The 22386-nt window shown below is 36.6% G+C and overlaps 1 protein-coding gene across 1 annotated transcript in view; it reads left to right on the forward strand.

Annotated features, from left to right (window-relative positions):
- The window catches only part of LOC311283897 (NACHT, LRR and PYD domains-containing protein 3-like), a 158269-nt gene extending 139712 nt beyond the window's left edge, over positions 1 to 18557 (forward strand). Inside the window, exons 16-20 of the mRNA XM_084398657.1 lie at positions 5048 to 5218; positions 10650 to 10820; positions 15673 to 15843; positions 16386 to 16561; positions 17775 to 18557. Coding sequence (XP_084254783.1) covers positions 5048 to 5218; positions 10650 to 10820; positions 15673 to 15843; positions 16386 to 16561; positions 17775 to 17779 — 694 coding nt within the window. The 3' untranslated portion in view covers positions 17780 to 18557. The remainder of the gene's footprint in view (positions 1 to 5047; positions 5219 to 10649; positions 10821 to 15672; positions 15844 to 16385; positions 16562 to 17774) is intronic.
- Positions 18558 to 22386: the final 3829 nt, after the last annotated feature.

Below are 22386 nucleotides of genomic sequence, written 5' to 3' on the forward strand. Positions count from 1 at the left end.
TATATTCCATATATATATCAAGTATTCTAATGGAAAAAATGCTCATAAAAAATTAATAATTATTGCATAGAAACCTTTCAAAATTCTAAATAATAATCCAAAAATATTATTGAACAAAAATATATTACATTGGTTTTCCTGAAAAAAAAAAAAGTTACATTTTAAGGCTTCGGTCACTTTTGACCACGAAGGAGCCAAGTGTGACCCCTAAACGAAGAGGACCAGAGGGATTTACAGTAAATCCAAAATTCTTTTTAAAATACAGAAAATTTTTTGATTGTGTTTCTGATTAGAAAATAATCATAAATATTGATTATGAATGAATTTAGATCTTTGATTATTCTGGGCATCTCATAATTTCAAATATTCGTTCATTACGGACCTAGTGTCACGTTGAGACGTCACGTCGCGAATGTGCGCTCACGATCACAAACTAGCCAGTCCTGAAATAGTCAGAGGGTGCAGTGCAATTATTTTACCCTATGCAGCCGCTCACTGCAGACCCATAGGTGTAATTTATTATAATATTTGCAGCGTACAACATGCTAAGTCAGAGAATAGTCAGAAATCAGAAGGTCTTCCTAAGATGTGCCCCATGCTCCATTCAAAGTGCCTTCAGTTTGATCTATCCTGGACAAAGATTTGCGGAAACACCAGACTACACTTTAATCTACTAAAATGAATGATTTCTGAAACTTCAGAATAAATCAAGATGTAACATTTATTTGTCAGGTATAAATGTATCATGCCAATTACACAAGTAAATGATTAAAATCCAATTCAGAAAAATACATGACATCATTTACTCAAAGATGACTCTAAAAGTAAGTAGTGTTTTCCTGACAAAGACACACAGTGGTGTGTGTGTGTGTGTGTGTGTGTGTGTGTGTGTTTTCCAATGGGAAAACACTGAAACAGCGCTGTATGGGGGATCCTGGTAAAGGGTCCTAAGACTGCTCTGTCCCCTCGCCTTAAATACCCAGACCAGAACAAAAGGGGTTATACAAATATGGTTTAGTTTGGGCCAATCCATTTACCCCAGGGGGGAGCACCTGGTTTCTTGAGATATCTTAAAGAGATATCCCCCAGAGAGGAGAAACAGGATTCTCCTAAGTTCTCAACCTTTCTCATTAAACCAATGACTGCACTGAAATTAAGACCATTTTACCAATCGCACTGAGACACTTAAAATGATACCAAACATGAAAAGGAAAAAACAACATATTCACAAGATACACCATATGTGATATATATAGACATTCTTCATGAACTTTCAGTGACTTGAGGAGGGAGAGGGGGGATGAGTTGAAGTCAAACAAGGAGACAAGGAGATAAGTTTGGTCAGGGCTATGTCCTGTGCTCTGTCTTTGCTATCTCCTGTCCAGGGTGCATTTTATGGCTTTATTGCAGGGTGAGCTTTGTTTTATCAGGAGAATCAGTCCTTACAGCCTTAGGCCCCGTCCACACTACTGCGTTTTCGTTTAAAAACGGAGACCTTTTGCTACGTTTGCACCTCCCGTCCACACTAAAATGGCAAAAACGGAGACCCAAAACGGAGAAGTTTAGAAACGCTGCCGACTCGTTTTTCGTTTTGAATCTCCGGAGGGCGTTTTAGTCTGGACCAGAGCATGTGAGCGGAGTGGAGCGGGAGCGAGCGGGGAGCGCGAGCGGGCGGATCTTGGACAGAGCGCAGAGCGGCAATTTCAAAAGGACGGAGCGTCGCATTTCCCGCTCCAATTTCGCTCCGCTCCGCTCACACCACGAGTCTTAAGCATGCTCAGTCAAGCCTGACCCTGAATCCATTTGTCTTGCACAGTCATCAACAGTAGACTATTTTCAGGCAAAACTCGGCTCAATAATGGAGTTCAAAAAGTAAAATGAGAATTCATACAGGTGTAGCCTATCAATATAAGTCGCTCCGGAGTAGCCTATAAGGCGCATCAGTCAAAAAATGCGCCATGAAGAAGAAAAAACATAGGCCTAGCCTCGCACTGGACTATAAGTCACATTTATTTAGAAATGTATACAAAAAAAAAAAAAAAAATTATGGACGGGACAGTTCTCCGTTACGGACGTGAGCGCTCTGAAAGCGGCACTAAGACTGCTTTAAAACTTTCACTCAGACCTCAAACAGAAAGCACAAAGCCTGTCTTTAAAATTAATTTCGTTTTGTATTAATTGTATCTTAATTTTAATCAAGGTTTCATCAACCATTGTCTGGATTTAATAAGAAGTAAATATATTAGAAAATAGATAACCACGATACGAAGGCGCCGGCGTGAACCTGGAGTTTGTCTCATGAATGAACCGAAACTCAGCGTATAGCCTACTTGCCTCACACACCTGAGACATATATATAAAGCTTGAAATGTCTACTTTTAAACAGGACAATTCAAAACGAAAGAAAACAGACTGCTCTCCCGTATGAAATGTGCATTTCTCTCAGGCGCGTTCACTACTGCGAAGATCACGAGTCAGCATCTTTCCAGCCGACAGACATAAAAAAAATTAAAATGTCTTCTGCTATATTTTACATATTCATAATCATTTTGCCGGTTCGTTGTGACAGCTTTTAGGTGCCCTTACATGTTACGTGAACGCATCAGCACTGAAAACATAGAGATTTTTTTTCTTTTGGGGGCATTTTGTTTGTTTTCAGACTTTCTCATTTGCCTGCGCGATGTTAGAGGACGCTGTTAATAAAGTTGCGAGTAGGCCTACACATTGGATTCACGTTTATTATTATAGGCTATTTAAAAAAATACCCCAGTTTTTATGCCAGTCGTATCATTTTAATCATTTTTGTTGTATTTATCCGCCACACACCTTGAAGGCCGGTCCGTGTCTGATATTGTCTGATTTTAAACCGGTCCGTGGCGCAAAAAAGGTTGGGGACCGCTACAAGTGATATACATGTAGATTTTTTTTCCTTTTTTGGAGCGAGCGGGGGGTGATTTGAGTGGAGCGCGAAGCAAACTGCGTTGAGCGCTGAGCGAAAATGAGCGGAGCGGCCTGATGTAGCTTTGAGCGGGGGAGCGGAGGGGTGAACAGTTCAGTGAGCGATGAGCGGAGATTCTCACCGCTCCACTCCGCTCACATGCTCTGGTCTGGACGGGTCAAAACGGAGGACTTTAGAAACGATGACGTAGTAGAGGCTCACGCTCGGATCTATGATTGGGTGTCATCAGTCATGGCGTAGGCTATATCTTTTCTAGCAGCTGTTGTGCAAGTAAATTCTGCATTTTACAATGCTAACTGCCTACATGCGCCGGAGGCAAGCTATTATTCGAGCGATCTGTGACAATTCCCGGTAAAATAGTGACAATGTGACAATTCCTGATAAAATAGTTTACGTTTGACAATTCCCGGTATCGACCGTGTACATGGAGCGTCGGTTTTGGGTTAACCCGGGAAGAACCAGCGCATGGTGGGATAATTGTATCAATGAAGTTGTGTTTACACTGGCTCGCGCATGCCCAGTGTTGGTGAATGGTCACGTGATCCGCGTTTTCAGTCGTTTTAATGTGGACGGAGATCAATTCTAATACGCAGTGTAATGGGAATTTTAATTTTCACACTCTAGGTGTGCTCCTGATTTTTCAATATAATGATTAATGTGAACACTGTGAGACAAAGGGGGAGACAGCTGAAAAGGGAACCTCTGACCCCTTGGGATCAGAGGTGGTCCCATTTGGGACTTCTGAGTTTGTAGGAATAAACTCAGCAGGATTAGGTCACTAGCAGAGAAACCTTCCCTTCTATAGATAAGAGCCGGCCTGTAAGAGACCTTGGAAAAGATATAAAGGCTCCTCTGCCCTCCCTCCCTTCGTCGCACTTGTTCCACAGACTGTACTAATGACTTCTGTGTGGCAACTGGGCCTTCTTGCAAGAATAAAATACTTTTTTAATGATCATTTGAATTTCAGAGTGTCTCTTACGCAGTTGATGATTGTTTAATGAAAAATTGCCACAACAGCAGCTAAAACGCTGGTGTGGACGGAGATCAATTCTAATACGCAGCTAAAACGCTGGTGTGGACGGAGATCGTATTTGTTTTAATTCTCCGTTTCTAAACGAAAACGCAGTAGTGTGGACAGGGCCTTACACAGAAAACAATGCAGTGAAAAAGTGTGTTGGATTTAAATGATTTAATCATGCACATCAGTTCCACATGAACCAATTACGTTCAACAAAGATCATTTGTTCACAAAATTGTCAACATTATGGAATCAAGTAATTTCCAAGTAACCCAATTAAGAAGTTTTAAAGTGATTTAAATATGGTTCCCTAACTGGATTAATTCATTCAATTTCTTATATTTGTGTCACATGACTGAATTGTAAGATTGTATTAGATTGCTACGAAACTATTAATTAGCAATAGCATATATTAGCATGCTAAATGCTAAGCATGAAATCTAATTGTAATATAAGTAATAAACATATTAGAAAAAATATTATTTTAAATGGCCATTAATGGATCATAATTATTGGACAAATATTTAGAAACAAAAATATCTTCAAAATATGAAATTAATATTATTACACTAAAATATAGTACATTTAATTGATAAAGTTACACTTCAGGTGTTATTAATGTTCTCTCTTTATCACTCCATAGTTACAGCACTGCATGGTATTTGTCCCTCAGTTTCTCCTCAAGCACATGGAAAACCGGCATCCTTTATAAAGCAGTGTAGAATATAGTGGCTTTGCTTGTCACTACACTCAAATCACATCACACACTGCAATCTTTAATAAATTGGTCATTTTACACACAGTTTACACAGCGTCATTGTTCTCTACAGGTTGAAATATTGTGGAGTCACAGATGAAGGTTGTTTGAGGGTGATCTTGCATTCATGTGACAGTGCTTATATTTAAATTTGACTTTGTGATGTTTTTTACCCATGTTTTAATTTTTTAACAAAAAATTATTTGTGATCAAGCATTAATTGACGGCCCCCTGCAGTACGGCTGCGGACCCTTGTGTTAAACTGATCTGATCTGAACTGAGAGAGTGAAGAGTGTGTCATTGTTCTCTACAGGTTGTATTATTGTGGAGTCACAGATGAAGGTTGTTCTGCTCTGGCTTCAGCTCTGAGATCAAACCCCTCACACCTGAGAGATCTGGATCTGTCTGGGAATAAACTAGGAGATTCAGTTCATCTGCTCTCTGCTGTACTGGAGGATCCTCACTGTAAACTGGAGACACTGGGGTAAGATGAACTCTCTGATAAACACATATTTTGTCCTTGGTAAATATATTCTTTATTAGTTAGCCTATGTAATAGTTTTTAACTTTTTTACTCAATGATCACCAACTTTGCTCGTTAAACCCTAGCTTGTTTTTTTATGTGTGAATCATAGACACGCAGTTAAACGATAAATTACAAGTGATACTTACTTCAGTCCAAATGCACATTAAATAAATATTCAGTTAAATCAGTGAACATCACAGGTGAGCCGATGCTTGATTAAACATGCTAATCCTAAAACATAAATGTCCTCCCCAGCATATATATATATTACATATTTGTATATAAATTACTCCACATCACAAACAAGGCAAAACATTACACAAATACACAAAGTATAAATGTTAAATTAAAACAACAGGGTTTTTGAACAGCCATAGACTTCCATAGGAATCGAGGAATGCGGAAGTAAAGTTTTGTATTGCAGTAAATATCATTACAATAAGGCAAAACAAAACTATAATAAATGAACAGAGCACAATATAAAAAAGGAAAAAGAAATAGAAAAAATAATAATGTCAGGGACAAAAAGGTTTATAATAATTTACATTTCTTTAATAAATTGATTCATCTTCCACTTTTCAATGTTGACATTCTCTGATCCTCTTCGGTCAAAAATTACGATTTTTTTTTTGCTTCATCTGAATGGGATGACACTTGGTGACGTTTGATGTATTAGCTATGTGAACACACACAAAAATCATGGACATGATTTGGATATGTTTAAGGGTTGTAAAAAAGTGTCACACTTGGCTCCTTCGCAGTCAAAAATGACCGACAGGAAATGAAAGGAAATACGAAAAAATACGAAAACTCAGAGAAACTTTTGGTGGTACAAACTACAAATCAGCCACTGTGCAGAAAAAAGTGCACAGCAATGAAAGAGTGACACTCTAAAACATCAAGAGTGCAAATAAGACACCCACCCACACACACACACACACACACACACAGAAATGAACTGGTAAGACTGCAACCGCAAATTTTGAGAATATGCTAAATAAAATCAATAAATGAAAAAAATACAAAAGAGACTCTCTCTCGCTCAAATACACACACACACACACACACACACACACACACACACACACACACACACACACACACACACACACACACACACACACACACACACACACACACACACACACACACACACACACACACAATGATTGTGTTTGCTCTTCTTTTAGCCTAATAGGTGTTCCTGATATCTGTTGCATATGCAACAATACATAAAATAATTAGTTTGTATGTACATAGTTAAAATAATATTTATTATTATTATTAAATTTGTATTCCTGTTTTTTAACCTACAGTTTGATAATGATTGTTTGCTGTTATGTTATTTTATGTTTTTGCTTAGATCATAATTGCTGTTCCCTTCTGAAGTTTTATTACCATTTATAGAATTAAACTGAATAAAATACCAATTAATTGCAAAATGTCTGTATAAACTGTTTTGAATTATCACTATCCATCCCTTATTTTGTTAAATTTTTTAATTATCAAATACTGATTAACAAAAATGCTTGCATTGTGTTCCTTTTCTAACCAAATGTTATTGTTTGATTGTAATCATAATGCAAAACCTGATACTTATCTAACAGAAATATCTAAACCTTGACAAAAAGTAGTCTTTTAGAATGTCTAAATGTATATCTAAATAAAAAATAATAATAATTAAAAAATAATAATAAAATGGAGAAATCATGTCTAAAAATAACAATACGAATCAAAAAGCCTCTCTATGTATTTATATAGGGAGCTACAGTACAGCCTACAGGCGGTTACACGACATTACACACGTTTTATTTTTAACGGCACTGGATGACGCTTTTCTCACTTCAAAAAATGGATTTTAAAGACCTGCACTCTATTTTAATGTGAAATGTTGCATTTATAAAAAAAAAATATATATATATATCTCAAGTATATCAATATATATTCTATATTCCATATATATATCAAGTATTCTAATGGAAAAAATGCTCATAAAAAATTAATAATTATTGCATAGAAACCTTTCAAAATTCTAAATAATAATCAAAAAATATTATTGAACAAAAATATATTACATTGGTTTTCCTGAAAAAAAAAAAAAAGTTACATTTTAAGGCTTCAGTCACTTTTGACCACGAAGTAGCCAAGTGTGACCCCTAAACGAAGAGGACCAGAGGGATTTACAGTAAATCCAAAATTCTTTTTAAAATACAGAAAAAATTTTGATTGTGTTTCTGATTAGAAAATAATCATAAATATTGATTATGAATTAATTTAGATCTTTGATTATTCTGGGCATCTCATAATTTTAAATATTCGTTCATTACGGACCTAGTGTCACGTTGAGACGTCACGTCGCGAATGTGCGCTCACGATCACAAACTAGCCAGTCCTGAAATAGTCAGAGGGTGCAGTGCAATTATTTTACCCTATGCAGCCGCTCACTGCAGACCCATAGGTGTAATTTATTATAATATTTGCAGCGTACAACATGCTAAGTCAGAGAATAGTCAGAAATCAGAAGGTCTTCCTAAGATGTGCCCCATGCTCCATTCAAAGTGCCTTCAGTTTGATCTATCCTGGACAAAGATTTGCGGAAACACCAGACTACACTTTTAATCTACTAAAATGAATGATTTCTGAAACTTCAGAATAAATCAAGATGTAACATTTATTTGTCAGGTATAAATGTATCATGCCAATTACACAAGTAAATTATTAAAATCCAATTCAGAAAAATACATGACATCATTTACTCAAAGATGACTCTAAAAGTAAGTAATGTTTTCCTGACAAAGACACACAGTGGTGTGTGTGTGTGTGTGTGTGTGTGTGTGTGTGTGTGTGTGTGTGTGTGTGTGTGTGTGTGTGTGTGTGTGTGTGTGTTTTCCAATGGGAAAACACTGAAATAGCGCTGTATGGGGGATCCTGGTAAAGGGTCCTAAGACTGCTCTGTCCCCTCGCCTTAAAGGGGTCATATAATGCCATTTTTGTACAAGCTAATATGATTCTTTAGGGTCTAAATTAAAAGTTTGTAATATACTTTAATTAAAAATTCTCATTAGTATTGTAAGAAAACACTCATTTTACCTGGTCAAAAACAGCTCTGTTTTCAGCACGCCGTTTCAGTGCATGTGTCTTTAAATGATAATGAGCTTTGCTCACCCCGCCCCTCTGTTCTGTGCGTACACCGTTTGTAACACAATAACCACGCGTTGTTCATTATAAACGTGGGATTATGAATTATATTGAGAACGTCGTACATAGAAAACATGCTGTAATGTACCCTGAGTGTAAACCTTAGACGCATTCATCGTGAAGCCTGCAGCAAGGTTTGCAAATTTCGCAAAGATTAATATAAATACTAATATAAAGGTTAATAAAACATTACACTCACATCTTCTGGAGGTTCAGCAGTAACACGTTGGTACCGATCCGTTTTTTCTCGTTTGTAAAGCTGTCTGGTGTGAAATGATTCGCGTAAACATGAAAGCATGGACGATCGTGGGGAATCCTCGTGAGGGAATCCCCGTGTCAATCCTTTGGGCATATCGCTTCAAAAACAAAACTCAGCCACTGCATCTATAACGGCTCAGATTTAGGAACATCCAAATGACTGCTGTGTTCCTTATTACATCTAAGAACAGAACACCACAATCGCGTAGACGCCATTCTACTCCAGCATATCAACAATGGCGGACTACTATGACGACGGCTGTCACAGCTTGCTCAGGGCGGGTCTTGTGTTGAAGCACGGCTGTCAATCACAATAGCGGGAGGGGCATACGATCTTATGACGTCACAATATCGAACGGCTTGATTTCATAGATGGTCAAACATATAAGGAGATTAAAACAAAACCACTGGATGGATTTTAATCATGATAGGATGGTTGTGTACAGGCACTGCCAACAGACATTTCAGTGCAATCAACTTGTAAAAGTGCATGTACCATTATATGACCCCTTTAAATACCCAGACCAGAACAAAAGGGGTTATACAAATATGGTTTAGTTTGGGCCAATCCATTTACCCCAGGGGGGAGCACCTGGTTTCTTGAGATATCTTAAAGAGATATCCCCCAGAGAGGAGAAACAGGATTCTCCTAAGTTCTCAACCTTTCTCATTAAACCAATGACTGCACTGAAATTAAGACCATTTTACCAATCGCACTGAGACACTTAAAATGATACCAAACATGAAAAGGAAAAAACAACATATTCACAAGATACACCATATGTGATATATATAGACATTCTTCATGAACTTTCAGTGACTTGAGGAGGGAGAGGGGGGATGAGTTGAAGTCAAACAAGGAGACAAGGAGATAAGTTTGGTCAGGGCTATGTCCTGTGCTCTGTCTTTGCTATCTCCTGTCCAGGGTGCATTTTATGGCTTTATTGCAGGGTGAGCTTTGTTTTATCAGGAGAATCAGTCCTTACAGCCTTACACACAAAACAATGCACTGAAAAAGTGTGTTGGATTTAAATGATTTAATCATGCACATCAGTTCCACATGAACCAATTACGTTCAACAAAGATCATTTGTTCACAAAATTGTCAACATTATGGAATCAAGTCTTTTCCAAGTAACCCAATTAAGAAGTTTTAAAGTGATTTAAATATGGTTCCCTAACTGGATTAATTCATTCAATTTCTTATATTTGTGTCACATGACTGAATTGTAAGATTGTATTAGATTGCTACGAAACTATTAATTAGCAATATATATTAGCATGCTAAATGCTAAGCATGAAATCTAATTGTAATATAAGTAATAAACATATTAGAAAAAATATTATTTTAAATGGCCATTAATGGATCATAATTATTGGACAAATATTTAGAAACAAAAATATCTTTAAAATATGAAATTAATATTATTACACTAAAATATAGTACATTTAATTGATAAAGTTACACTTCAGGTGTTATTAATGTTCTCTCTTTATCACTCCATAGTTACAGCACTGCATGGTATTTGTCCCTCAGTTTCTCCTCAAGCACATGGAAAACCGGCATCCTTTATAAAGCAGTGTAGAATATAGTGGCTTTGCTTGTCACTACACTCAAATCACATCACACACTGCAATCTTTAATAAATTGGTCATTTTACACACAGTTTACACAGCGTCATTGTTCTCTACAGGTTGAAATATTGTGGAGTCACAGATGAAGGTTGTTTGAGGCTGATCTTGCATTCATGTGACAGTGCTTATATTTAAATTTGACTTTGTGATGTTTTTTACCCATGTTTTAATTTTTTAACAAAAAATTATTTGTGATCAAGCATTAATTGACGGCCCCCTGCAGTACGGCTGCGGACCCTTGTGTTAAACTGATCTGATCTGAACTGAGAGAGTGAAGAGTGTGTCATTGTTCTCTACAGGTTGAGTTATTGTGGAGTCACAGATGAAGGTTGTTCTGCTCTGGCTTCAGCTCTGAGATCAAACCCCTCACACCTGAGAGATCTGAATCTGTCTGGGAATAAACTAGGAGATTCAGTTCATCTGCTCTCTGCTGTACTGGAGGATCCTCACTGTAAACTGGAGAAACTGTGGTAAGATGAACTCTCTGATAAACACATATTTTGTCCTTGGTAAATATATTCTTTATTAGTTAGCCTATGTAATAGTTTTTAACTTTTTTACTCAATGATCACCAACTTTGCTCGTTAAACCCTAGCTTGTTTTTTTATGTGTGAATCATAGACACGCAGTTAAACGATAAATTACAAGTGATACTTACTTCAGTCCAAATGCACATTAAATAAATATTCAGTTAAATCAGTGAACATCACAGGTGAGCCGATGCTTGATTAAACATGCTAATCCTAAAACATAAATGTCCTCCCCAGCATATATATATATTACATATTTGTATATAAATTACTCCACATCACAAACAAGGCAAAACATTACACAAATACACAAAGTATAAATGTTAAATTAAAACAACAGGGTTTTTGAACAGCCATAGACTTCCATAGGAATCGAGGAATGCGGAAGTAAAGTTTTGTATTGCAGTAAATATCATTACAATAAGGCAAAACAAAACTATAATAAATGAACAGAGCACAATATAAAAAAGGAAAAAGAAATAGAAAAAATAATAATGTCAGGGACAAAAAGGTTTCTAATAATTTACATTTCTTTAATAAATTGATTCATCTTCCACTTTTCAATGTTGATATTCTCTGATCCTCTTCGGTCAAAAATTAAGATTTTTTTTTGCTTCATCTGAATGGGATGACACTTGGTGACGTTTGATGTATTAGCTATGTGAACACACACAAAAATCATGGACATGATTTGGATATGTTTAAGGGTTGTAAAAAAAGTGTCACACTTGGCTCCTTCGCAGTCAAAAATGACCGACAGGAAATGAAAGGAAATACGAAAAAATACGAAAACTCAGAGAAACTTTTGGTGGTACAAACTACAAATCAGCCACTGTGCAGAAAAAAGTGCACAGCAATGAAAGAGTGACACTCTAAAACATCAAGAGTGCAAATAAGACACCCACCCACACACACACACACACACACACACACACACACACACACAGAAATGAACTGGTAAGACTGCAACCGCAAATTTTGAGAATATGCTAAATAAAATCAATAAATGAAAAAAATACAAAAGAGACTCTCTCTTGCTCAAATACACACACACACACACACACACACACACACTGATTGTGTTTGCTCTTCTTTAGCCTAATAGGTGTTCCTGATATCTGTTGCATTATGCAACAATACATAAAATAATTACAGTTTGTATGTACATAGTTAAAATATTTATTATTATTATTATTATTATTAAATTTGTATTCCTGTTTTTTAACCTACAGTTTGATAATGATTGTTTGCTGTTATGTTATTTTATGTTTTTGCTTAGATCATAATTGTTGTTCCCTTCTGAAGTTTTATTACCATTTATAGAATTAAACTGAATAAAATACCAATTAATTGCTAAATGTCTGTATAAACTGTTTTGAATTATCACTATCCATCCCTTATTTTGTTAAATTTTTTAATTATCAAATACTGATTAACAAAAATGCTTGCATTGTGTTCCTTTTCTAACCAAATGTTATTGTTTGATTGTAATCATAATGCAAAACCTGATACTTATCTAACAAAAATATCTAAACCTTGACAGAAAGTAGTCTTTTAGAATGTCTAAATGTATATCTAAATAAATAAATAATAATAATTAAAAAATAATAATAAAATGGAGAAATCATGTCTAAAAATAACAATAAGAATCAAAAAGCCTCTCTATGTATTTATATAGGGAGCTACAGTACAGCCTACAGGCGGTTACACGACATTACACACGTTTTTATTTTTAACGGCACTGGATGACGCTTTTCTCACTTCAAAAAGTATATCAATATATATTCTATATTCCATATATATATCAAGTCATATATTCTAATGGAAAAAATGCTCATAAAAAATTAATTATTATTGCATAGAAACCTTTCAAAATTCTAAATAATAAACAAAAAATATTATTGAACAAAAATATATTACATTGTAGCCTAGAAATCTAGACGCACCCTAGCGGCAGCAAAATTATTTTGCAGCCAGGGTGGGTCTAGACACTCTCAATAGACCTTTTTGCTGCAAAAACCTAAATTGGGTCAGGCCAATCACGTCGTGTATAGAGTAGGCGGGGGCGGGCTTAACATATGACGACAGAGTTGCGACGGCTCCCTGCCACTTGAAAACAAAGAATGGCTGCTGCGGATGGAGAACAACGGTCTTTCGAATCGGCTTTGGCCGCAACTCTGGAGGAGTTGGAGTTAAGTTTTTCTTTGAGAAAAGAACAAAGAACGGCACTTAAGTCATTCTTAAAAAAAGGAAGATGTGTTCGTAGTTTTGTCGGCCAGATTTAAAAGTCGAATCTATCAACTAACGTTAGCTCCGCTGTTGGGAAAACGCTCTGGTTGGTTGAAGCGCTGTCCTATTGTGTGCAGAGGGAATTTGAAAGACAGCCGTTTATCCCGCCCATCAGATTGACCGTGTCTATGGTGAGTTGCCAGACTAAACATCTTGATGTATGTCTGGCTTGCCAGGCTAATTACATTGGTTTTCCTGAAAAAAAAAAAAAAAAAGTTACATTTTAAGGCTTCGGTCACTTTTGACCACGAAGGAGCCAAGTGTGACCCCTAAACGAAGAGGACCAGAGGGATTTACAGTAAATCCAAAATTCTTTTTAAAATACAGAAAAATTTTTGATTGTGTTTCTGATTAGAAAATAATCATAAATATTGATTATGAATTAATTTAGATCTTTGATTATTCTGGGCATCTCATAATTTTAAATATTCGTTCATTACGGACCTAGTGTCACGTTGAGACGTCACGTCGCGAATGTGCGCTCACGATCACAAACTAGCCAGTCCTGAAATAGTCAGAGGGTGCAGTGCAATTATTTTACCCTATGCAGCCGCTCACTGCAGACCCATAGGTGTAATTTATTATAATATTTTCAGTGTACAACATGCTAAGTCAGGGAATAGTCAGAAATCAGAAGGTCTTCCTAAGATGTGCCCCATGCTCCATTCAAAGTGCCTTCAGTTTGATCTATCCTGGACAAAGATTTGCGGAAACACCAGACTACACTTTTAATCTACTAAAATGAATGATTTCTGAAACTTCTGAATAAATCAAGATGTAACATTTATTTGTCAGGTATAAATGTATCATGCCAATTACACAAGTAAATGATTAAAATCCAATTCAGAAAAATACATGACATCATTTACTCAAAGATGACTCTAAAAGTAAGTAATGTTTTCCTGACAAAGACACACAGTGGTGTGTGTGTGTGTGTGTGTGTGTGTGTGTGTGTGTGTGTGTGTGTGTGTGTGTGTGTGTGTGTGTGTGTGTGTGTGTGTTTTCCAATGGGAAAACACTGAAACAGTGCTGTATGGGGGATCCTGGTAAAGGGTCCTAAGACTGCTCTGTCCCCTCGCCTTAAATACCCAGACCAGAACAAAAGGGGTTATACAAATATGGTTTAGTTTGGGCCAATCCATTTACCCCAGGGGGGAGCACCTGGTTTCTTGAGATATCTTAAAGAGACATCCCCCAGAGAGGAGAAACAGGATTCTCCTAAGTTCTCAACCTTTCTCATTAAACCAATGACTGCACTGAAATTAAGACCATTTTACCAATCGCACTGAGACACTTAAAATGATACCAAACACGAAAAGGAAAAAACAACATATTCACAAGATACACCATATGTGATATATAGACATTCTTAATGAACTTTCAGTGACTTGAGGAGGGAGAGGGGGGATGAGTTGAAGTCAAACAAGGAGACAAGGAGATAAGTTTGGTCAGGGCTATGTCCTGTGCTCTGTCTTTGCTATCTCCTGTCCAGGGTGCATTTTATGGCTTTATTGCAGGGTGAGCTTTGTTTTATCAGGAGAATCAGTCCTTACAGCCTTACACAGAAAACAATGCACTGAAAAAGTGTGTTGGATTTAAATGATTTAATCATGCACATCAGTTCCACATGAACCAATTACGTTCAACAAAGATCATTTGTTCACAAAATTGTCAACATTATGGAATCAAGTCATTTCCAAGTAACCCAATTAAGAAGTTTTAAAGTGATTTAAATATGGTTCCCTAACTGGATTAATTCATTCAATTTCTTATATTTGTGTCACATGACTGAATTGTAAGATTGTATTAGATTGCTATGAAACTATTAATTAGCAATAGCATATATTAGCATGCTAAATGCTAAGCATGAAATCTAATTGTAATATAAGTAATAAACATATTAGAAAAAATATTATTTTAAATGGCCATTAATGGATCATAATTATTGGACAAATATTTAGAAACAAAAATATCTTCAAAATATGAAATTAATATTATTAAACTAAAATATAGTACATTTAATTGATAAAGTTACACTTCAGGTGTTATTAATGTTCTCTCTTTATCACTCCATAGTTACAGCACTGCATGGTATTTGTCCCTCAGTTTCTCCTCAAGCACATGGAAAACCGGCATCCTTTATAAAGCAGTGTAGAATATAGTGGCTTTGCTTGTCACTACATTCAAATCACATCACACACTGCAATCTTTAATAAATTGGTCATTTTACACACAGTTTACACAGCGTCATTGTTCTCTACAGGTTGAAATATTGTGGAGTCACAGATGAAGGTTGTTTGAGGCTGATCTTGCATTCATGTGACAGTGCTTATATTTAAATTTGACTTTGTGATGTTTTTTACCCATGTTTTAATTTTTTAACAAAAAATGATTTGTGATCAAGCATTAATTGACGGCCCCCTGCAGTACGGCTGCGGACCCTTGTGTTAAACTGATCTGATCTGAACTGAGAGAGTGAAGAGTGTGTCATTGTTCTCTACAGGTTGATGAATTGTGGAGTCACAGATGAAGGTTGTTCTGCTCTGGCTTCAGCTCTGAGATCAAACCCCTCACACCTGAGAAATCTGAGTCTGTCTGTGAATAAACTAGGAGATTCAGTTCATCTGCTCTCTGCTGTACTGGAGGATCCTCACTGTAAACTGGAGAAACTGTGGTAAGATCATATATGACTCACGCATGAAACACAATGTAAAGTCTATATTTGAAATGTTCAGCCTTTTTCTGCTGCTGTTATTGCGCTTATTGAACTGTAAGTGATTGAACACATGAGCTGCTCTTCAGGAACATGATTCTGCAGGACTGAGTCACTGAAATACACACTCACATCACAATCAACACTTCAGTCTCTTGATTTTAAACCGACTCGATCTCAACACATTCAGAACTGAGAAATGAAGAACATGCTGGATTTATTCTTGCAGTTCATCACGGTCAACTTTCTGCAGGGACTGTTTTTAAAATATTCTTTACACAATTAAAACAAATCATTACTCCATACGTACTGTATTATTACAGATCTAAAGACTAGATGTTTAATAATCATGTTTTGAGCTCTTTGACATTTTAGATCTCAGTCCAATGATCCATCAAAACATTTTATTTATGCTTTAAGTTTGTATTTCCTCTTTAATAATGGATTCACTGCTAAACTGATCTGAACTGAGAGAGTGAAGAGTGTGTCATTGTTCTCTACAGGTTGATTGATTGTGGAGTCACAGATGAAGGTTGTTCTGCTCTGGCTTCAGCTCTGAGATCAAACCCCTCACACCTGAGACATCTGGATCTGTCTGGGAATAAACTAAGAGAATCAGACGTGAAGCTTCTCTCTGATCTGAAGAATGATCCACATTATAAACTGGAGACACTATCTTGTAAGTAGATTATTTACTAAAGATTACAAAATACAGTCATTTGTAACATATTTCGTTAGCTTTGTAACCTAATCTAAATAATTCAGAATACTTTGGAATACTAATAAGGTTTGTAACACAAAGGGTCCACCAAACACAGGACTTGGTTTTCCCTGCATATTATTTTAATAACATCAGTTTTACACAGTTTTATTTCTTGAAGAACTTTTCTTTTTTTTTCTTTTTTTTTTACATTTAGTTTAATAATTTTTGTTAAATATTTAAAAAAAACTTCTTCTTTTTTACTGATGCAACACAATGCATTAAAAGCTGGGGTGTGTAAACTTTTTAAATTGCATGAACAGGATAAATTGTAATTATTTTGTCTTCTGTGAAACAGGGAAGTATTCGCTTCTGAAGGGCAGTACTAAATGAAAACAAAGATAATCTTTAAACAAAATTTACACATCATCATAATCCTGTTTAAAGTTTACACCCCCTGCTCTTAATGCATCGTTTCCTTCTTGAGCATCAGTAAATGTGTTCACCTTTTGTAATCGTTGTGTACGAGTCACTCAATTGTCCTTAATATAAAAATATGGATCTCAAAATCATACAGTCATTGTTGGAAAGGTGTCAAATATGCAGAAGATTCTGGAAAACCTAAAAATGTGCAAAACCTGGAGGATTTTTCTGGAGAACAGCGGGCAGTTTAACTGCTCAGTTATTTAGATCCTGTAATAAACATTATTAGTTCTCATTATTCTGAGAACACACACAGTCTCTATGGAATGGACTACATATGCCGTATTATCATTTAATCAGTTAGTACACAGATGTTGTCCGACAGGAGGTCCGCTCTGACTCTCGGCTGCAGGACATTGTCACAGAAGAATCTAGATCACTCCCAGAAAAGATTACAATTAATTGAGAGAATCATTCATATAATGCGAATAATCGACTGAACCTTTCGTTTCCACGACGGTAAGTGGGAAGTGGTTCTGACACGATGATCTGTTCACAATGTTCTTGATCAGGATCTTCTTCATCTTGTCGTTCACCCGCGTGCAGAACAACAGCTCTGATGTTCTCCTCACCTTTATATCTCTGGCTGTAATATTAATATACTCTGTATGTATCTCTGCCTGTGTTTGTTCTGAAATGAATCTACTGATGTGATGTGACCGCAGTAATGTCTCATACTCCATATGTGACTCTGTGTGTTTAATTGTAGTTTAAGGATCAGCTGATGGTGAATAAGGAGCCACTACAGAGACGACGTCACAGCGATCTCACTCGTGTGTGTGTGTGTGTGTGTGTGTGTGTGTGTGTGTGTGTGTGTGTGTGTGTGTGTGTGTGTGTGTGACTGACTTCACAGCAGTTTCTTGTTTGGATCTTTTTGTGGGTCTGATTTTTTTTTAATTACAGATGACATCAGATTTCCACAGTGATCTAATCGAGGACTTGAACTCACTAATAAATAATGTAAGATTCTTCTATTTTGTGATGACCCATGAAAACTGCTGAAGACGCATCTTTTTGTAGACTAAACTGGGAATAGTCACATCACTTGCATATTGTTGCCATATTGTTGGTTTTATTGCTTCTCTTGCTCTCCTCATTTGTATGTTGCTTTGGATAAAAGTTTCTGCTAAATGATCATGTAAATGTAAAACGTGCTGAAAATGACTTTGTTATTGATTAGATATTGCACTGCTTGATTACAATGTTGATGGTGTAACTTCCAATATTCAATGACAATTAGATTATTTTAATCAACAAGATATAGACAGTGTATATTAGTAATTTATTATTTAGGAAAAGGTGACAGAGTTTAGAGAGTTTATAGATTTACAAGAATGTGATTATAGAATAGAAGAGTAATAGAAGTATTTTAAATGAATATGTTACCGGCAAATAGTGACGAAGATGATTTCATCAAACATTCATTTCTGTTGTTTTTTTTTCTTTTGTTTTTTAAATATCATGACCTATTAAATTTTATCCTTAAATCTCAGTTTTCCCTCATGTCTCAGTTTATCAGTAATTGCTACCAATGCAATTTGAAATGTGACTTGTAATTCATTTAATCTGTTTTTTTTAAGTTTTACCTGATTATATTTTAATGAGCAAAATGGTCTAGTCTGCTCAGAGGGAGTCGAGGGAGTATCTCAGGACTTTTGACCCTCATAGGAAAAAGAAAACAGAAAAGGTTTGTCACTTAATGACTTAAAGGTCTTTCAAAGTCTGATATCATTTAGATTTTATATGTGGAAACCTTCAATGCAGTCAATCAGGTCATACAACAAGGTTGTCATTTTTAGCACAGGCCTTTAAGAAGTGTTAATGTTCAGACTCAACATATAATTTTAAAATGATTAAACAATATCGATCTTAGGCTATAGAAGCTATATTTACAAGATTGAAAATATGGCTGAGAGACAGACATACAGTCCATTCTATGGGATTTAGAAACAAAAAAGTGCATATGGCTTGTCATTAGTTTATAGAACGTTTTATACTTGATCTGACTCAATAAATTAACTTTTCTGGCTTGTCATTGGTCTAATGTAATTGAGTTTAGTTGTCTTGAAGTAAAACAGTTTTTTGGGGTGTCATTTAAATGAATTGCTTTAAATCAAATTACAATTTTACGTCCACGTCCAAACCACGTGACTACTGGCGTCATCGCTGGTCGAAAATTTTCTGTTCGGCCGCCATCTTGTTTTGCTGTATGATGACTGCGTTGCAGATAACGCAATTTCCACAGTATTGGTGAGTATAATCCTAAAATACGTTTTCATTAAGTTTTATCGCCGTTGATATACAGTACACTTGTATAATAAAGTAGAATTCAATGCATTCATGCATGTGTTTTGTTGAATATTTGTTTTATTTTGGTCAGAGTCATCTAATATTTCAAGTGTAGCTATAGGCCTAAGTAAACAATGGATAGCCATTAATAAATACTAATAATTTGTGGACTTTTAATTACATTATTTATTTTGGTTTTTCCTGCATAGAGAATTACGAGGCGACCACCTCCGTCAAATGTTGTGCCCCAATCCTGCTCTCCTCTGTCAGACAGGCAGTCACTGCTCAGATTAAGCCTGTCGCGATCATTAAATAATCAGAAATATATATCTGTGTTACTCAATCCTTCACAAATTCTAATATAATGATTTAAGTGGTATAAAGCCATTTCATATCTTGTTGTGAGGGACAGAAGAAATTTCACATTGTTAAAGGGTAACTAAACCCAGAGCCGGATTAAATAAATGGACTACACTAGGCAGGCTGCATTTTTTGGGCCCCCCTCCATCGATGTTATTTATGAATTGAAATCTGAAACTTACCAAAGTTACTAATAAAAGTTAATTCACATTTTACATAGCCTAGTCTTTGGTTACAAATTGGTTGTTTGAATGCCAAAATAAGTCATGTGTTGTTGTTGGAGCCAAATGTAATTTAATTACTTCACCACTAGATGGCGATGTGCTTCAGTGGTGTGGGTAAAGCCCATAGACAGTAAAAGAAATGGACACAGCGACCCCATTGGATTCAACGGAGACAAAGTGAAGCCAATTAGAAACTCTTTACTTCCTGGGGGTCCAGCGTACTGCGCAGACTCAAACTGAGCTCGACGACGTAGATGTGACGTGAGCAAACCGTCTGTCTTCTAGTAGCTGTGCCAAGATCAATCTGAATCATTACCTTCCGAAACTCGCAGAGACGGAGAGCGTGAGTAGGAGGTGTCCATGATCTTGGAGCAGGAGAAACTTTTTGTAGGTGTTCTGATTAATTACTTTGTCATTTTGCCTCGACGTCCTCCCGATTGCCCGCGAGCTTCTCCTCCTGTCCATACGGTAATTTCCTACTGTGCGACAGAGAGTCGCGTGGCTGTGACGCAATCGTTAGCCTACTTTTACAAAAACTGCTTCTACAGGGCCATAACGTAAGCTACAAGGTAATGGAGACTTTTATACATTTTCGTGTTTCTTTAGAAATAAATAATGGACAAATGGAGTCTTTAAACGCCTCAGATGTGAAGTTATTCGCTGTCAAAGTGACGCCAAAATGAATGGGAGTCAATGGGATGCTAACTGCAGGTGGGGTTCCGCAAGCCAATGGCGGCGCCCGGGGTAGCTTCAAAATAATACAAATCCCTGCCCCCCTGGTAAAGCCGCACCTGTTCCTTCACATGGTATTTAAGCTACTTTGGGTTGAATCAGAGAATGTGTAATAGGAAGAGAATTGGCACTCTCTGCTTACTTCCGGTTTCTGGACTGGCTGCAGTAACACGTCTCTGTCCATGCGGGGGCGCTCGCAGGCGAGTGCAGAATGAATGGAGGTCTATGGCGAAAAACCCTGAAAATCCACTTTTCTCAGGATATCATTTTTTGTCTAGTAATTTGAATGTTGTATTCGAAAGGAGATGCAAATAAATTACACATTGCTGGGTGTTAGATTTTTTAGAGTCACTTATTTGGTTTAAAAAGTCTTTTAAAATGTCAATGACGTCAGAATGCTGATGTCATTAGCAGAATGCTAGCGTGTTATGGGCAACAACAACTCAACCTGTAAGAAATCGAAAAGAAATAAGTACTCGTTCATTCAACTTTCGACCTATAACACATGTTGAACTTGCAAAACCTATAAAACAAAACCTTGCAAAAACAATAAAATCTGAGATTTCTCAACGGCATTCGGGTGAAAGAGACACATTTAGCTGTATAGCCCCATAGACTCCCATTCAGTCTGCACTCGCCCGCGATCACCTCCAGTGGAATTCTAATGGAACTGCAACCAAGATCGATACAATGGGGCTAATAGGAAGTGCCAAGGCTCTCCGTAGACGGGCTCTGGTTGAATCACAGTGGACAGGTGGCGGGAATATATGGTTCTTACCATAGAACCGATGTATTGTAAACTCTGAGCCAGCAGACATTGCATTAAATGGACAAAACACTGTTCAAACGGATATCGCTGTGTGCATTGTTTTTATTATGCGTGAAGAACATCTTACAACCTTTCCTGGGCTTATAGGAAAGCCACTACAAAAGTAAGAACCTTCTCGGACTAAGAGGATATCGTTTGGAATTGAGTTTCTTGTGCATTGGAATGGACGGAGGAATTCTGTGAATGGAAAAAAGGTTGACTTGCGCACATGGCAGAGTGAGTGACTACTACTGGAGTGTGGATCGCTTACCTGATGGGTTGCAGAGTCTTATCGTCTTGAACTGAACAGAGTATGTATGTTTTAAGCTGGCACATCTGGAGAAATCTCAAGAAGCTCTACGAAACGCTGGTGAGTGAACTTCTTTGATCGATATTTATCGCATTATGAGATTCTGATTCAGGAAGAAGTTTGAATCGCGGCTTGAGCTTGACTGATTACGTTCTTCTACAATCAACAATACTTTCAGCTTGTTGTATGTTGTGTTGGAGTGGATCTTGCTTTGTTCAGTATCATTATCTTCGCTTTATGGCTTATTAAACGTGCTTTAAAGGAAACGCTTGTAAGAGTGCAATGAGTGTCATTAGAGAAATGAATGATGATGAAATCACGAGTGAAACGGATGATGCCGATGTTGTTGAAATTAATTCAGTGCATGGTCATGCTGTTACTGAGAGAAACAGTGCTGTTGGAACAGAGAAAAGAGTCAGGAAAATGACTGATAAAGGTGTTTCATTGTCTATTGAGAATTTACAAAAGCAATGTAAATCAAAGTTCACTCAAACAAATCAACTTAAACAAAGGATCAATGATCTTATTTCTGGAAAAGTGACCAAGGAAACTGTTTCTGATGTGCAAAAATATTTCCAGAATTATGAAACACTGTGTA

This window comes from Rutilus rutilus (genome assembly GCF_951802725.1).
Source record: "Rutilus rutilus genome assembly, chromosome: 24".
In the NCBI taxonomy this organism is placed as follows: Eukaryota; Metazoa; Chordata; class Actinopteri; order Cypriniformes; family Leuciscidae; genus Rutilus; species Rutilus rutilus.